This window comes from Chroicocephalus ridibundus, chromosome 1 (genome assembly GCF_963924245.1).
Source record: "Chroicocephalus ridibundus chromosome 1, bChrRid1.1, whole genome shotgun sequence".
In the NCBI taxonomy this organism is placed as follows: domain Eukaryota; kingdom Metazoa; phylum Chordata; class Aves; order Charadriiformes; family Laridae; genus Chroicocephalus; species Chroicocephalus ridibundus.
The window spans coordinates 21,921,641-21,937,838 of NC_086284.1; the positions used below are offsets into that span (position 1 = coordinate 21,921,641).

General features: G+C 38.7%; 1 protein-coding gene across 2 annotated transcripts in view; it reads left to right on the forward strand.

Moving 5' to 3' along the window:
* Positions 1-89: 89 nt before the first annotated feature.
* The window catches only part of PARP4 (poly(ADP-ribose) polymerase family member 4), a 55,226-nt gene continuing 39,117 nt past the window's right edge, over positions 90-16,198 (forward strand). Inside the window, exons 1-9 of one of the 2 annotated variants that reach the window (XM_063330693.1) lie at positions 90-411; positions 5,423-5,555; positions 6,819-7,005; positions 8,128-8,251; positions 9,327-9,405; positions 9,965-10,078; positions 10,841-10,987; positions 12,582-12,719; positions 14,712-14,885. In XM_063330693.1, coding sequence (XP_063186763.1) covers positions 5,430-5,555; positions 6,819-7,005; positions 8,128-8,251; positions 9,327-9,405; positions 9,965-10,078; positions 10,841-10,987; positions 12,582-12,719; positions 14,712-14,885 — 1,089 coding nt within the window. In that variant the 5' untranslated portion in view covers positions 90-411; positions 5,423-5,429. Of the gene's footprint in view, positions 412-1,746; positions 1,862-5,422; positions 5,556-6,818; positions 7,006-8,127; positions 8,252-9,326; positions 9,406-9,964; positions 10,079-10,840; positions 10,988-12,581; positions 12,720-14,711; positions 14,886-16,198 lie in introns of those variants that run through there. The other variant, XM_063330701.1, reaches the window with a different exon arrangement.

Below are 16,198 nucleotides of genomic sequence, written 5' to 3' on the forward strand. Positions count from 1 at the left end.
CGGCGGCGAAACGGCCGTTGACGGGCATCAACAGGGAAGTAGCTGACCCTGCCCAGGTTCCTGCCCGGGGCTGTCAGGGGCGGGAAGAGGTGGCGGGGATCGAGGTGGAGGGGTGTCTCTCCGGCAGCTGGGCCTGGCCTGGCCTGCTCTCCCTCTCTCCCTCCCTCCCTCCCTTCTTTCATCAGGTGGCGGTGGTTCCCGGGCCCCTTCCTGCGTCGCGGCCGGTGACTCTTCGGGGAGACGGGGCTTCTCTTCGGGCAGGGCCGCTCCCGACGAGGCGGAAGGCCGTATCCGCGCAGAGTTCTTCAGCGGCCGTCCCGTCCCGTCCCGTCCCGCCCGTCGCGGCGTGTGAGGAGATTCCTGTCCAGTGAGCTGTCCGCAAGCCTGTCAGGGCGTGGGGGTTTTGCAGGGGTGAGGCTCTGGACTTTTACCGTGCTTTTATTGCGGCTAGTTATACCCTTTTAATCGTTAAATCGCTGCAGTAAGGGAGGAACGGAGAGATAACTGGGTAAAAAGCATCCCCCGGCTTTCTGACATTTTGTGCTTTAAGCATGCTCCGTCTCCCTCAGCGAAATTAGCGATTTCCTCTGAACTCCGGTGAGTGTCAGAGTGTCACTCTCCAGAAACTTGTGGTATTTCGCAGGCTGTGACCTGTTTTTGCAGCTTTTCTGGGCACGTACAAACCCAAGCCCTAGGCTGTACAAACCCAGGGAAGCCCTTTCCGTTGCCTACTTTTATTTTCCGCTGTTACTTCCTATAGTGCACAGGGCTCTTTCTGCTAAACTTCCCATCGGCTTTCCTGTGCTGTGGTTTCGTCAGTTATGAATATATTGTCTACGTGATTGTTCTCAGACTGGATTCTGCTTTAACAGTGGGAAGCTACTGTGCTAGAAAATACGAGGATTTGTACTCATGCTTTTTTAAAGCACGGCATCACATTTAGTCCCTTTGACGTCTTTAATGGGAAAATACAGTAGAGGTTTGTTTTCAGTTTACCTGCACGCTGAAGGCCTTACAGGACTATAGATTATTCATGGTCTATTGTTGGACAATAAAAATTCATTTTTGGCTCCCTCTTTGCTAAAAATGTAACGCATTGCTAATGATGGTGTTGAATTTGTGGTTTGATCGTGAAGTACAAGCTTGTGTGGTTGTGTGAAATCCTTTTGAGGGTATCGGGGACTTATGGATCTCCACCAATATAAATTAAAATTGTAACAATAAAACCAGTCATAGTTGGTGGCAGTTCCGTTTTGCATAACTTCCTTATCTGGTTCTGCAACAACACGGTATTCCAGTTATAAAAGTGTTTTATCAGCAGTTAATTGATTCTCAATACACAGATTAAATACAATAGTTTTCTATTCTGATTTTGAATTTTGGAAATTTTGCCATTCAAAAAGAGTAAAGCCAAAGCACTGCTAAAATTCCTTGAGAAGTTTGGTTCTCTAGGGAGATAGGGGAAGAAAGGCTACTATTCAGTGGTAGCATCCATTAGCAATGAAAGAGAATAAAGTCTTCTTCACTCAAGGGAGAGAAAAACTGCCTGGGGTAGACTTTGAATAGATTTTAACCCAATTTCCTGCTCTCTGTCAGGTATTCCAAAGTTCACTTGGACTTTAACAGTGGCAATTTCTTTCTCCTCCCAAGTTGCAGCAAGGGTTACTGTTCCTTATTGTGCAGTAGACTGCACTTTGCTTGGTTTATTTGTTTGACTGGGTTGCTGTCCATTTGGGCATTTTTACAGGGAGGTATGAGTGTGTCCTAGCCATTCCTACCTACAACACCCAGGCTCTCCAGTTGTACCTCACGCTGTTGAGGAAGCAGGAAGATCTTTCGGGGAAGGAAGTTGCCTGAGTGGGTGAGTTTAAGTGATTTGGCTCCCTCAGAATCTAAGAGGAGGAGTGGGATCAGGGCTCATGTAATACCTTGTGCTGGGAAGAGAGAAGGGGGAGTCTTTGCAGACAGACTTGCAGGAAATGAATCCCTCAAGTTTATGCATTCCTTTCTGCTTACTGGCTGACCTACGGTTTATTTACAGATCAGTTCTCACAATAATTTTTTTTTCTCAGTTCTTAGCAGCTTGATTTTCATAAGTGGCTGTAATATAAAATACTTTTGTGGAGTTTTGCACCATATGTAGCTACTGATTTCAGTTGCTTCTGGTGTTTTCTTGATGAGATATGGATGTATAGGCAGGGCTGATGCTTGCAATAGGTTGTATGTATTTCGTTGCCTTCTAATAAACTTTTTGTTTTGGCTGTGCAAGTAGAGTTCGTTATTTCCTGAGAAGACAGCCTCTGGGGATACTTTAGCAATGCCCAGAATTTGCTTTAGAGAATATATTGAGAAAACTAGTGCACACAGAGCTGTAGTGAAGAGGGAGGCAGTGTCCAGGTTTATACTATGATTATTAAAGGAAGCCTTTGGCAGTGTCACATTTGGCTTTACATATGCCTTAAATTAATCTATCTTGTTTGTGACAAGATTCAAAATAAAGTTGATAAAAGAAGCTTAACATAACACTTTACGCCACAAAGTAGAGCTTCTTAAAGGTACAGTTTCCCACAGAGCCAAGGCAGAACAAGGCTGCATTATAAAAGATTTTTATCACCTCTGGTAACATAGTATCTCATGAAAAACTTTTGGTTAAAATATGGAGAGTTGGTTTTTTGTGTGAGCAGAGTGTACTTGTATGCCAAAAGCACTGCTAATGCCATAAAAAACAAAAACAAGAGCCAGAAAATATAGGTATATGATGACCTCATGTGCCCTTTGACCTGCTGCCTGTGCCTAAATGGACAGAGTCGCCAGTTCTATCAGGTGTATAGTGCAGTAGATGATTTGGGCCTTTGCTATAGATTACCTTTCTGAGATAAAATTAGACAGACTTGTATAAAATTGTGTCTCGTGGTGTTAATTTCCCAGGTTTTCATGAAACCCTAAATTCAAGTGAATTATCTTGCTCTGTCTCCTTGAATAACTATGTTTTATTATTTAGCTCATAATTTAATTTATTCCGTGGCCATCTGATTTCTTTTTTATTCCACTGAAGAACAACTTTACCTGCATACATTGAAAATCTAATAGGCCAGAGAATAAGAAAATAAACACATTCCATAAATGTAGTATAGGTAACATACTCTAAATCCCACCCCAAAATTACTTCAGGCTACTGTGTTGTTTGGGTTTTTTTAAACCTGAAACCTGATCCTAATCATCTGCTCTAGACTTGGGTCCTTGATAAATTAATCAAACAATAATCTTATATTAGATTGTGAAATGTTGTTGTCAGTGCCATTTAAACATTTCCTCTGCGTTCTTACAGTCTTTTGGTTTATTCACACTCCACACTACAGTGGAATCTTTCTGCAGGGTTGATGTAAAGGTTTTGTTGATCTTGTAAAGGCTTTGGTGCAATTTGACCAATACTTATTTTTAAGCCAGAAGAACCTATTGGGTGATTAAATTCTTTATTTTTAGTCCAAAGAAACTAGTGTTCTAATAAATGTTTCCTCATTTGCACAAACATTGTGCAGAAAAATGTGAAGTGGTAAATGAAGGCAAGTAGTTCAGACAGTGTCTGCTTCTGTTTTTGCAGTCTTTAATGTGGGTGTTGTTTATTTATAGACGTAGGAGACTAGAAGCTTAATCAGTGTTTGCAGTCTATCTGGGAGCTCTCATTAAGTCAGAGGAAGGTCATTTTTTCTCCAAATGGCCTCCCAAAGATAGAGGACACTGAATATCATACATTTTTGGCTAACACCAGAACTGCTTTCCTTTCACGTTATCTTTACTTTTCAACAAGCAGTTTCTTATTTGTTCTGCCTCATCCTGTGAGTCCAGGATGAATTTGGAAAGCCAAGTATTCTAGAGTGTCAGTTTTGTCCAGTTATCTCACAAATAAAATTATTTGGCCTTAAGTCACTGTGGAAAATTTACATCATCAAGTAGCTTTTCCATAAATACAAATAGTTAGAGTAAAAACGATGTCTTTGCCACTGACACTGATACTAACCCTCTGGATGAGATATGGACGCAGTGTATTGGATCCAAAGAATCAGGTAAAAAAATTTATGACCTGAGTATTTTGTTTTAGAAGCACGCATTCTCTTCGTGGTTGTTACTGTAGTGTTAGCAGTGTGTCTGCATTAGCAGTTTGGCTTGGAGAAGCAATGCAATTTTAAGCCAAACCGTTTCGTTGTCAAGAGCTGCCTTACGTTAAGTTCTCAAAGTGGTTTTGAGGTGTGCCATCTGAATGCCTTTCAGAGAAAACTAAACTGGGCACCCTGCTTCAAATAAGCTTAGTGGAGGCGTTGGTTTTGGCTTCTGTCTGAACCCACCCAGTCATAAGGCCTTCTTAGCTCCCACTTAACACTCATTTACCACTGAAGGGCTCGGAAATCCTAGAAAGCCCATGACATGCTGAGGAGCTCATATGCTATGTAAAGCGCTTGGTGCTCTGTGTAGTGTTCTCATTTACGCTACATTTATCATTCTCATCAGTTTTTAAAATAATTTTACACTTATAAAGCATCCAGGAAAATAAATACACATCGATGATACATTTTATTCACTTAAACCAGACACTGCCGTTATATTTTGTTGTCATAAATTCTACTCCTGTTTAAGTAAAACTTTCCCAGTCTCTCATCTCTTAGCCTAGTTCGTCACAAATGACATGCAGACGATTTTCATTCAAGTTGTTTTACAGACAATTTAGGTTGACGCTGCTGAGAAAAGAAGTAGTCCCCTTACTTGCATCTCTCCCCTACCTCCATCACTTCCACTGCTACACTATTCCTTTTTGTAAATATTTGCCGTAAGCCAGAAGGTAAATTCAATCAGAAAACAGATCTGGATTAAAACTAGCTTCTTGGTTTTGGGGGTTTTATTGTTGCTGGGGTTTTGGGGCTTTTTTGCTGTGGTGGGTTTAATCTGGATCAGCTTTCCAAAGTTCTTTTTAAATATTGGGGGTTTTTTATGTTTGCAGATTATAAATCAGTGAGTGGAAACATGAAAAGCTGTTCACATTCTTGAAAAAGAGAGTTATTTTATAATGATACTGTGTGAAAGGGGAAATGAAAGTGAGGTTGTTCCAGTCTAAATTAAGACACTTCCACGTTACTAACAGTGGGTGTTAGCAGCAAGAGATCAAGAGTTTGGCACTTAGTTCAAGCCATGACTTTACTGAAAATGTAGGTCACACTCAATTTTCTGCATAATTAAAAAAAAAAAAAAGAAACAAACCACTAATTACAAGATGTTCTGGGTGGATTTGATTACCATGCTAATAAAATGGGATTTGTTTTGGAACTTTGTAGAGTTGCAAACAATTTGCAAAGTATTTGGTGAGAGACTACTTAGTTTTAGATGAAAGTTTTCTCATCCCAAAATAAAAAATTCTTTTCTCTTTTAACAGGAGGGCAATGGCAATCTTTGCAGACTGTGTGTTCTTTGTTAAAATTAAATACTTACCCATTCAGGATAAGAGCAGGCTGAAAGCATGCATAAAAGAAAATGGTGGAGTAGTTAATTTTGTGCTTAATCACAAGGTAAGTTCCAGATTTATTTCTGAGATCTCAGTAGGAAAGTATCAGTGGTGCAAATGTTGTAGAGTGTTAATCTTGCCTCATGTAGAGAAATAAGAACCATAGAGATTAAGTCTCTCTTCAATATTTAAATAGAAATATTCAGTTTACGTTTTTAATGCATCTGGCTTTGTAGTACTGAAGTGTCACATAAAAGATTAAAAGCAATATTCTCCCTCCACAAAAGAACCGGGGAAGTATTTTTCCTGGATAAAATTGCCATGCTGTTTTTCTTCTCTCATCGTCAGAGAGGGGAAACTCTGAATAAGGAGATGCATCGCTGGTATTTCAATACCTAAAATTTGTGAACTCTAGGATGCTGAGAACAGCTAACAAGCGGCCAACCTGTTCCGGGTAAATCTTACCCAAGCTGCAGAAGTTACGTTATGATTAAAAAGAGTCTCATCTATCTCCAAATGGGAACTTCAGAACAGACCTGGACTCAGTGCTGCTGCTTTTTTAAGCTGTACTTTTGTCATATGGGGCAAATAAAAGTACATGCATTTATCATCCTGTTTCCGAGTAAAGTAGATGTAATTTCATTCTGATGTAATAATCTTTCATTTTTCTGTATCCACCAGTTCTTGCATGCTTCATGTTAACTAGTCAAGGTGCAAAATCCACTGCCTCCTACTTATGACCATTTCATTTGATTTGACTTCTCTAAATGTTTTTACTTTGTCCTAACTATGCAGAAAGTTTTAATTTTCATCATATACGTGATTCCAGTAAAAAAATGTATCATTCTTTATAAGGCTACGAAGGCTTATCATGGTTCTTCATCATTCTACCCAGCTTTTATTTTCTTAAACACTCTTACACCAAATAGCTTTGGGTTTGTACCATGTTGGCCGCAACAGAACTTGCCCATTATTGGACCTCCTGTGTGATGCTAAAAGCTCTGCAGAACATTAGGCACCTGCTCACCTTCGTATCTTCATAGTAATTGCAGAAAAGTGGACACACTGAAGTTATACATATTTTAGTTGAGCAGAACTATCACCTGAAAAAAGTCCTGCTCGTTCTGCTGTCTATGGATGAAGTGCAGAGGTCCCATGTTTCTAAACTGGAAGTTTCAGTTAAAATATGGTCCAAAAAGGTTGTGTGTTTTTTAAATATTTCCTTTGGACACTAGGATTATACCAGTATGAATTGGAAATACACAGTATCTGGATTAATATTGTAGTTATGCATGCAGAGCAACTGTAATTGCAACCTGTCTTTCAGAGTACACATGTTCTTGTGGATACCGCTAATGTCCTCAGCTGTCGCGATCTAAAAAATATTCGGAAGTATCAGCTACCTGTTTTGCGTGCAGATTTCATTTGGAAATCAGTTGAAAAGGGGAAGCTTTTACAGATTGATGCATTTAAGGTTAATATATCACAAGATGACACTTCTGACCAAGGGCAGGGTAAGTGTATTTGACATTGTTTATTCCTCTATCAGTTACTTTGGAAAAGAATGTTTCAGAAAATAAATATTTAGAACCAGCTTTTAAGAAATCAGCAACCATGGAAACTAGCAATAAAGTTGGAAATAACCTCGAAATTTTAGTTAATTTCTACAGAACACAGTGGTTTTCAGTAGGAGGAAGTGTTATGTTTTGAACTCAGTATTATGAGAAAATAAGATAGCTAGTGAAAAGGTTAACATGGGCTAGAAATATTTAATGCAGCATAATTAAAATAGAAGAACCTCAAGCCTTCCAGTGTGTGACATGGTCCAGATGCAAATTACCATAACACTGTGTAGAAGGAAAAAAGACAAATGTTCATTTTAATGCTATGAAACAAGCAAAAGAACACCAAAAAGAGATGAGAAAGATAATTCTATTGAATGTGTGCAGTCAGCAAAAAATTATCATCCTGAAAGTTATTAGTGTTTTAATTCTCTTTTTTTCTTCCTAGTAACTATGCTTTTTATTTCTTTTTACTTTTGCTGGATGCTAGTCTTTCCTCTGATTATTTTTAAAAGTAGTTACTTTTGAGATAATACATCTTATTTTATGAACATTTTCATGTCATGAATCAGTCCGATTTTCAGAACTATATATAAGACTTGAGAATCAGGACCCCCGCGTTTGTACGTTTGCTGTGTCATTGAGTCTGTTGGACAAATCTGATTTTGCACAGCAGAGGCCGTGGGTGTGCATGTCTGGAGCTTGGTAGATCCATTCAGTAACAAGCCTAAATAGTTTTAAGGTAAAAGTAAAACTGCATTCATAGACTATATCTATACAACTTACAACTTTAAAAAAAAAAAAAGAAGTGCCTGAAGGGAGTAAGCTCTGGCATAGCCTGGGGTAGCTCTGGTTCTAGCAGTGAGGCAGCTGGGGCAGTGGCCCTTCGATACTTGACTCCGTATCCTGCCAGTTATAAGGCGGAATAAAATGGGACCTTAGAAGCTGGTTAATTTGTTTCAGCGTGTAAAATATTTATCAATATTAAGTAGTAGTATTGTTTTTATTGACTATTCATAAATTAAATTAGAGAAACCAGTTATTATACCAAGTAAATAAATGTTTTGATTGCAGATGTGGAAAAACTGTCGTCATCTAAAAAGAAAAATGCCACAAAAAAAAATGAAAACAACTATTCCAACCTTACTGTTACTGAAGACAGTAAGAGAAGAATTGAGGCCAAAGTGAGGACTCTTAGGTAAAATAAAATAAAATTAAAGATGTATTTTGATACCTCTGTGTTGATATTTCTGTAAATTGAAAAAAAACAACCAAAAAACCAAAAAAACCCACCTCCCAGTGTGTTCCATCGACACCTGGAAATGGCTCTCATAATCTTAATAATGTAGTGGAAGATAAAATTATTCTTTCTTCATTTTCTGTATGCTGTATGTATGAATTTGTAACGGCTTCTTTTTCTTTTTTTTTGAACCTTCAGATGTGACTGGAAAGTTATTTTACATTTTTCCATCTCCGTGGACACCTACAGTCCAGCCCCCTAATACATGCAAAGCTTCTACCAACTCACCAGGCATTACTATGCCTGAGCTTTATGGTTTTCTGATGGGAGCTCTGTTTATTATCACACAGTTTTTTTTCAATCCACTGTTTTTAGAAGTGCTGAGCATCTCTTTCTCCCATGAAAATTCTTGGGAGAAAATCAAGATAACTGAGACTGCTCTTAGTTGATGGGGAAGCAGTATTGTTACAACTGTTTTTAATTATTGAGTTAAAGCAACAAAATCAGCTCCGGCGCTCTTAAATCTATTAACAAAATGCAGCTTTCAATTTTAGAGACTACTGTTCAGTCGTAGGGCAGATATTTAGTTACTTCGTGTGAATGTACGAGAAGTTACACTTGGTCTAAAAGTCCTGATGCTGAAGAATATAACTACACCTATATATCCTAATGTGAAAGTCAAGAGTAAGGGAGGAATTAGCCTCAGGCAGCACTGGTAGCTGATCAAGCTATTAAAAAATTAATGTGTAACTAGGCAATGAAAATACATTTATTGTGTGTTGCATCCATAGTTTTTCTGAAGAATGAAGATTGAAATCTAGTCTTCAGGTTCACATTAGACATTCTGGCCTGTTAGTGCAGCAGCTTGTCTGTGTGGGATTTCATTTGTCAAAACTTTTGTTGCTGTTATTTTGCTGCTGAAAAATAGATTTATCTTGTTATATTAGTTCCTACTTTAGTATGATGTTGCAGCCTATTACAGTACAATATTTACTGGGCATATGTGATTTTAATCATTCTGATTCCATTCCAGACTTCATGGTGAAAATTACCAAGATACTTCTTTTTTCCCACAAGATTTTGAGGTAGCAAAATACAGTGTCCTTGAAAAAGTAAGCCTTTCTGTTATTGTGAGAGAATGTAGGAGGATCAGTAGATGAATAAAAGGTTTATAGTTTTATACACATCAACAGTAACTCTTCTATGTTATCACGTACAGCAGTGCAAAGAGGTGTATTGAAAAGTGCTTTCTGTCTTTCATTGCAGTCTAATTCTATCCAAATAAAACTTTTCTATTATCGCTGTAGTGTTCTCACCAAAGTAATGCAGTAGAATAATATGTTTGCTTCTGACAAGATGTACGTTATCATAGCTGTTATGTGCTAAGTCTAATTTAAATTTTGAACTTTGTTATTAAAAAATCTTTCAAAACACAAAAATGATGGAAATACACAGCAATCAGTACAGTGAAGCCATGAGAGGGGCTTCTGCTTGTTACTGTGTTACAAATAATAAGTAATTCTGCTTCTTTTCTTAGCCAGTCATAGCGGTGCTAAGTTGGGTGAAAAAATAAATAGGTCAAAGGGAAGTACTTGATGCAACATCATGTGAATGAAACACCGTTAAGCAATAAATTGGGGGTTGCGGGGCTTTATTTATCTCTCCATTTAGGTCAAGTCGAAGGAAAGCAAAGATTTTGTAGTTATTGAATTACAGTGTTCCCAAGAGCGTTGCAAGTTTCCGTTTCGACTATACGCAAACTTCAGTACATCAGATGGAACAAAGGTATGAACCACACATTGACATTACCTGTTTGTTTCTTTATGCACATCGAACGTACCCATTCTAGAGAGCTTCAGATGCATTTCATTCTTATTTGCAGGCTGTTCCTTAGATATAGATGATAGGAGGTCATTCTGTTAAGCTTTATCATAAACAGTTTGATTTATAGTTGGCTCCTCTACTCTGTGTTTGCTTACAGTTTGCTCAAAAGAACTGTTTGGGGACTTGACAGCAGCACAGCATGGTCCTGGATCCACCTGCCTCATACTCACATATATTTTCCTGGCAATATCTAAACTTATAATAACATGTTTACATGCTGAAATGCTATAGCAAGTGATATTCTGGACATACCATTGAGAGACGGGAAAGCTTGTCTTGAGGGCAGCCTAAGTGTATTTCTCAGCATACAAGTTACATAGGCACTCTGGTACAGCTCGTACTGCCTGTGTCATTGTAACAACACTAGATTCAAGTCAAAGGAGCTGCATCAGGGATTAATTTTGAATAGTTCAATTGATAAAACAAGTTATTCCAGCACACATTTAGATGAACCTCTCTTGTCACTGTGGGGTTTGTGTATGGAGTCCTGTGCTTGTTATTGTCCCATGAAGCCTGATGAAAGCTTTGCCTTGCTGGAAGCCTATTAAATCACAACCCAGAACTTACATGTGGATTGTCAGCTGTTAGAGCTGTGTCTGGTAAAATTGATTATTTAAGTCTCTATGTGGTTTCTTTGACTAACTTTACTCTTTCAATTTACAGAATAATAAACAATTTGTAACTAATACTGCTGAAGAAATAAGAGAAAAGTACGAGACTTTTATTGCAGACTTAAAGAGCCAGGATTTCCTGCTCAGAGAAACTTTTCCACCAGAAGCAGAATCTTTAGCTTCTACAAAATTGCAACAGGTTTGTACAACTTGCATGTTTACACTTTTCTGTCCTTAATGATTTGGTTTAGTTTCCAATTTTCTGAATGGGGTAAACATTGTCTAGATTACAGTGATACAGCTGTAGGTTAAGGGAAACTGTTTATATGTAAAGGTTTTGAAATTATTGGAATATTGAGTGAATGTTCCCCATATGTAAACACATTAAAAGCAAATGTAGTCATATTCGTTATATGGGTTTTTTTCTCAGTAGATGCATTATGAGCTAATGAGCACATCACTTTTTAGGTATCACATATAGCAAACCTGAAAGGAGGTTGTAGAGAGGTGGGGATTGGTGTCTTCTACCAAGTAACAAGCGCCAAGACAAGAGGAAATGGCCTCAAGTTGTGCCAGGGGAGGTTAGGACTGGATATTAGGAAATATTTCTTCACTGAAAGGTGAAACATTGGACCAGACTGCCCAGGGAAGTGGTTGAATCACCATCCCTGGAGGTATTTAAAAGATGGGTAGACATAGTACTTAGGGACATGGTTTAGTGATGGTTTTGTCAGTTAGATTAATGGTTGGACTTGATGATCTTAAAGGTCTCTTCCAACCTAGACCATTCTATGTATGACTTTGCCGAATTATTCTGCATGCTGTACAGATGTCACAGGCTTGATGTAGATCGTATTGAAATCAGTAACAGGACTCCTCCCAAGGGCAATAGCAGTTGGCTTCTGCTTTCTGAAGTACTCTTCAGACAATGTTTTACTGCTATTTAAAATGGTTGTAGTGTGACAGAAATTTGTTCTCACTGTACTTTATCAGCTTCTCTCTTCCACCATGGTTAGTTTCTATTATAAGGCACAACTGGCATATAGATTATATCCAACAATGTTGAATGGCCCGCGTATGTCCTCTAGTGATCTCAGAAACTATGTGGTTAATTCCAGGTAAACAAGTCATGTAGAATGTCCAAACTTGTATGAGAAGTGTTTAATGGCAGCTTCTGGATTTGTAGAACAGTGAGAAAAAGTAAATACTTTAATATTAAACGTTCCTCAGAAAAACACGAGAAAATCTGTTTTCACAAGTCTTTTTGATTCATAGAATTGCACTGATTTTCGTGGCCTCTCTATTCTACTGTAGTTTGGTGCTCCAATTTTTTATTTTCATGGGAATAATGTCTTTCCCACCAGAGCTTTCTACACTAGACATCTAGTGTCATCTGTTTGAGATGTTATAAAACACTGGCCATCTGTTCTTTTACCAGCTGTGCAAAAAAGGAAGTGGCTGGGGTCTGCAGACTATTATGTCCATGTACCTGATAGTACAATGTACCAGTAAAGATATCAAGCAAATCAACTTCTGTCTTCTCCAAGACTTTATGTCTCTGTTTTCAAGAGAGGTCATGGCCATCTGGCCTGCCGTGCTCATCACTTGGAAGAATTTATAAAAGCAAACCTTCCCTTCAGTTCGATAGGACTGAAGAAATTATACTAAGCATGAATGAGCATTGTGCGCTGTACTGTTTATGGGGATAGGAAAGTTTAATTATCTGTGTAAGAACTTCACTGATGTGACTTGCATCTTTGTCTTTTCACTGAATTGTGTTTATTTTATTACAGTTACTTCTAGAAGAAGCCATCCATTCAAGTGCTATATGTCAGGAAGTTAGTGATTTTGTGGAATTGATCTGGGCAGAAGCTATTGGCCACCTGGATAGTTTACTACTTGAATCAGTAAACAACATAAGCCTAAATGATGTAAGTTAACTCTTGTTACTCTGTGAGGATGAATATATAAATGCTGCTAGAATAATTTTTTCCCAGCAAACACATATGTTGTGTTTCAGATTGGGATCGGTTAATTGCACTTTTGAGACTCCTGCACTTCAACAAATCCATGCTTCAGAAATTTTTAGCTCAAATTTTGCTTTAGAATCATGACACTAAAAACATGGTGTACTCCCTAGGGCAGATGGTTGTCTTTTCCATTTCATAGCAATTGACACAATTCTTATGGGAGGATCCCTTCCATGAGATAAGTCACATAAGAAGATTGTCATAGAAGGCAGTGCGTAATAGCAGGTTACTGTCTCCTGCCAGTATGTTTCAACCATACTTCAGTCAGACGTTCTCTTGTAACGGAAAAATAGTTTTAATTATAGTCCCTGTCTGCATTATCAGATGACACAGGTAACTAACACACAGCTATTCCTGAAGGCCTTTGGATATTACAACAGTTATTAAGAGTAACTGCCTATCCACCCCTTTAAGTCTGTGTCTCGTTTAATCCCACTTTTCCACATACTTCAATTCTTTTGCTTTGCTCCCTAGACAGTTAAGAGGATAATGCTTATTTATGTAATTTAAGTCCATATAACTTAACAAACAGTCAATAAAATGACTGTTTAAGATGAAAGTTGTATTCATCTCTGTTATCACTGAAGGCAAAATACTGGTTTTAAAATGGAAGAGCTCTGCCAGTAGAAGGTCCCCAATTCTGGTATGACTTTGCCCTAATCTTACTATATGAAACTCACTCTTGATGCTCTTCAGTTGACGTATAGTAGAAGAATATTCCTTTCACTTTATGATGTGGAAATAATACACATTTATGTAGGTTCTGGTGAGTAACTAGAACATTAGTAATAATGTATATGTGTGCTCAGAGACAGTAGTGAGTCCATTGCATGAATCAGCAAAGACATAAGGAAATGCTGTTTGTGGTAAATGCTTTTATGACATGCAATTTTTTGGATATTAAGAGTCCTAACATATTTCAGGTAGATGCAATTTGATAAATATTTGATAAATTATGTTCAGTCATTGGTAACTTTAGCAAGAGCTGAACCATATACCTGAAAGATTCTGTATCTCAATGCATTAATCTGTAAGAATATGGTAACACTGTTTTCACTAAATCTTCCCACTTGTAATTAACTTGTAAGAGAAATAGCATTTGTATTGAAAGAAAAAAAAATCTGGATTTTTGAAACAGAATAATTAAGAAGTGGATTGCTGTTCAATTATATTAACCTCCATTTTTCTCCCAAAGGCATTTGTGAGACAGAGACCAGTCTTGCATCAATATTGAACTGCAGTAAGATACTGCTATGCAGCCTCTGATGTGAACATTTTACTAGCCGTTGCCTGTTGTTCATGTAAATTAAAAAGCATTTTGCCTTTTTCCTCCTCCTGCCTCGAGAAGACAAAATAATATAGAGTATTCTTGGAAAAATTCCAAATTGAGAAGGAATATACAGATACAAGCAAATCTGTGCTCTCTGTCTGGGCAAACTGTCTAAAATTAATCATTGCTTTAATTTCATCTTTAGATTGCACTTTACAAATAGGAATTCTACTCTGCTTTATGTATTTTAGGATGAACTAGGGCAGGTAGACAGTAAGAAATTTATTGTCCTCTACTTTGTTATTTCATCATGCGTTAAAGCTGACAATATGAATCAACAAGATGTTAAGGAACGTAATTGTTCAATCTGATTCATATTCCGTTTTATTTCAGGGAGGTTATTTTACTGTCTCTTAGCTCTGCTTGAAGTACTTTGTAAGTAGCCCAGTGTAAGGGCAGAACAATAATCCAATTGCAAGAAAATATTTTGTGGATATTGCACTAACAAGAGTTAAAGTTTTATTTCAGTGTGGAATTAAATGATTCATTTTCAGTATTTATTGCTTTGCACTCTTTCTGCAATTTTGCAATAGCTTTCAGTTTAATAATCTCTTCTTTTAAAGGTGAGCAAAGCAGAAGGTATTTTACTGCAAGTAAAGAATGCACTCAATGAGGGAGCTGGCGAAGTGGCACTACAAGAAATGATGATGGAATTCTATCAAGTTATACGTCACAAAACTGACATAGACTATAAAGTTTCCAAAAAGCTGTTATCTAGAAAACAGGACCTGTGTCAGGTAACTTTTCCAGTTGCTGCCCTGATTGTAAGCCCCGATCTGCACTGTGCTACACCAGTTTCGAACATGCTCACTAGATAAATTGACAGAATGCTTGGCACAGCTAGTCATAGGCTGTCAGTTTCAAAGAAATAATTCATTGGAATCTAATGAATAGAGTAATGCTCATGGGGGGAATTCAGCGTTTTGAACAGGAAGACCAGTTGGTGTCCAGATGGTGACAGGAGTTTCCATTGCAGTCATTGTTCTGATGGCATCTTCAGCTGGATCAAATGAGAATCACCGAACTGTTATCATCTAGCTGACTCTAGCAACTACTCCAGCACATACATAATCACTTTCTATTGATTATCTTAAACTATATGCAAAATATATCTAAGCTATTTTAACTATATGCAAAGACTGTTCTGTGTATCCTTTCCTGCATATGCAGGAACAGTTTCTAGAGACTATTTAAGATGAGCAACCTGTGTACAGCTTGGTCTGTTTCTACTTCTGCAGCACAAACTGCCTGGGGGACTTCCGTGGGCTGCCTGGATTGTTAGTGCAAGGAATTAGTCAGCACATCTAAACAGATAACATCTTTCAGTTGGTCTAAGGGTAGCTTACCTGCTTAGGGGAATCTCCAAGGATCTCTCCCATAGCTCCCCCTCAGCTCCTGTGCTACTTAGTCAGTTCCTTCATTTTTAAGCTGGCTAGGAGTTCAGTCGATCGGGAGTGCTGTTACACTGCTGCAGGTCAGTCCGCTGCCTCATCTCTGCAGAAACTAGCTGGGAAGTTCTCATCCTGACAGGGGCATTGCCAACGAGGTGTGCTGAGTGCGCACACAGATGCAGCCCTGGCACCCAGCAGCAAGGGCGGGCGGACGGGGCTTGGGGTGAAGTGAGCAAGGCCAGGACAGTTACACCACTGCCATCAGCTCTAGTCCCATGGTACCCAAGAGCAGAGCAGGTGACAGTGACTGCTGGTAGCCAGGGTCAGTCCAGACTGCCTCTTCATTATGGCTTGTCTGGCAGGTCCAAGGTCAAACCAGGAACTCAAGTCCACAGGATCTGGGTCAGAATCAGGGAGGGGGGAGGCTGGATGCAGGCATATAGGCAACATAGCTCAGCTGGAAGACCAAGGGCAAGAGCCTAAGCTCAAAGGCATCTCTCGTGCAAAAGAGGGGCAGGAATCTGCTGAGTGTTCTCATAGCTCTCTTTCAAGGCGCCACAGCTGCCCTGTCAAAGCTAGCCCTGAGCTCAAGGAGCCAGGCCCTCTGGAGAGGTGAGAGGCACTCAGAGCTCTGACAGCTTCATCACTCTTTTAAGTAC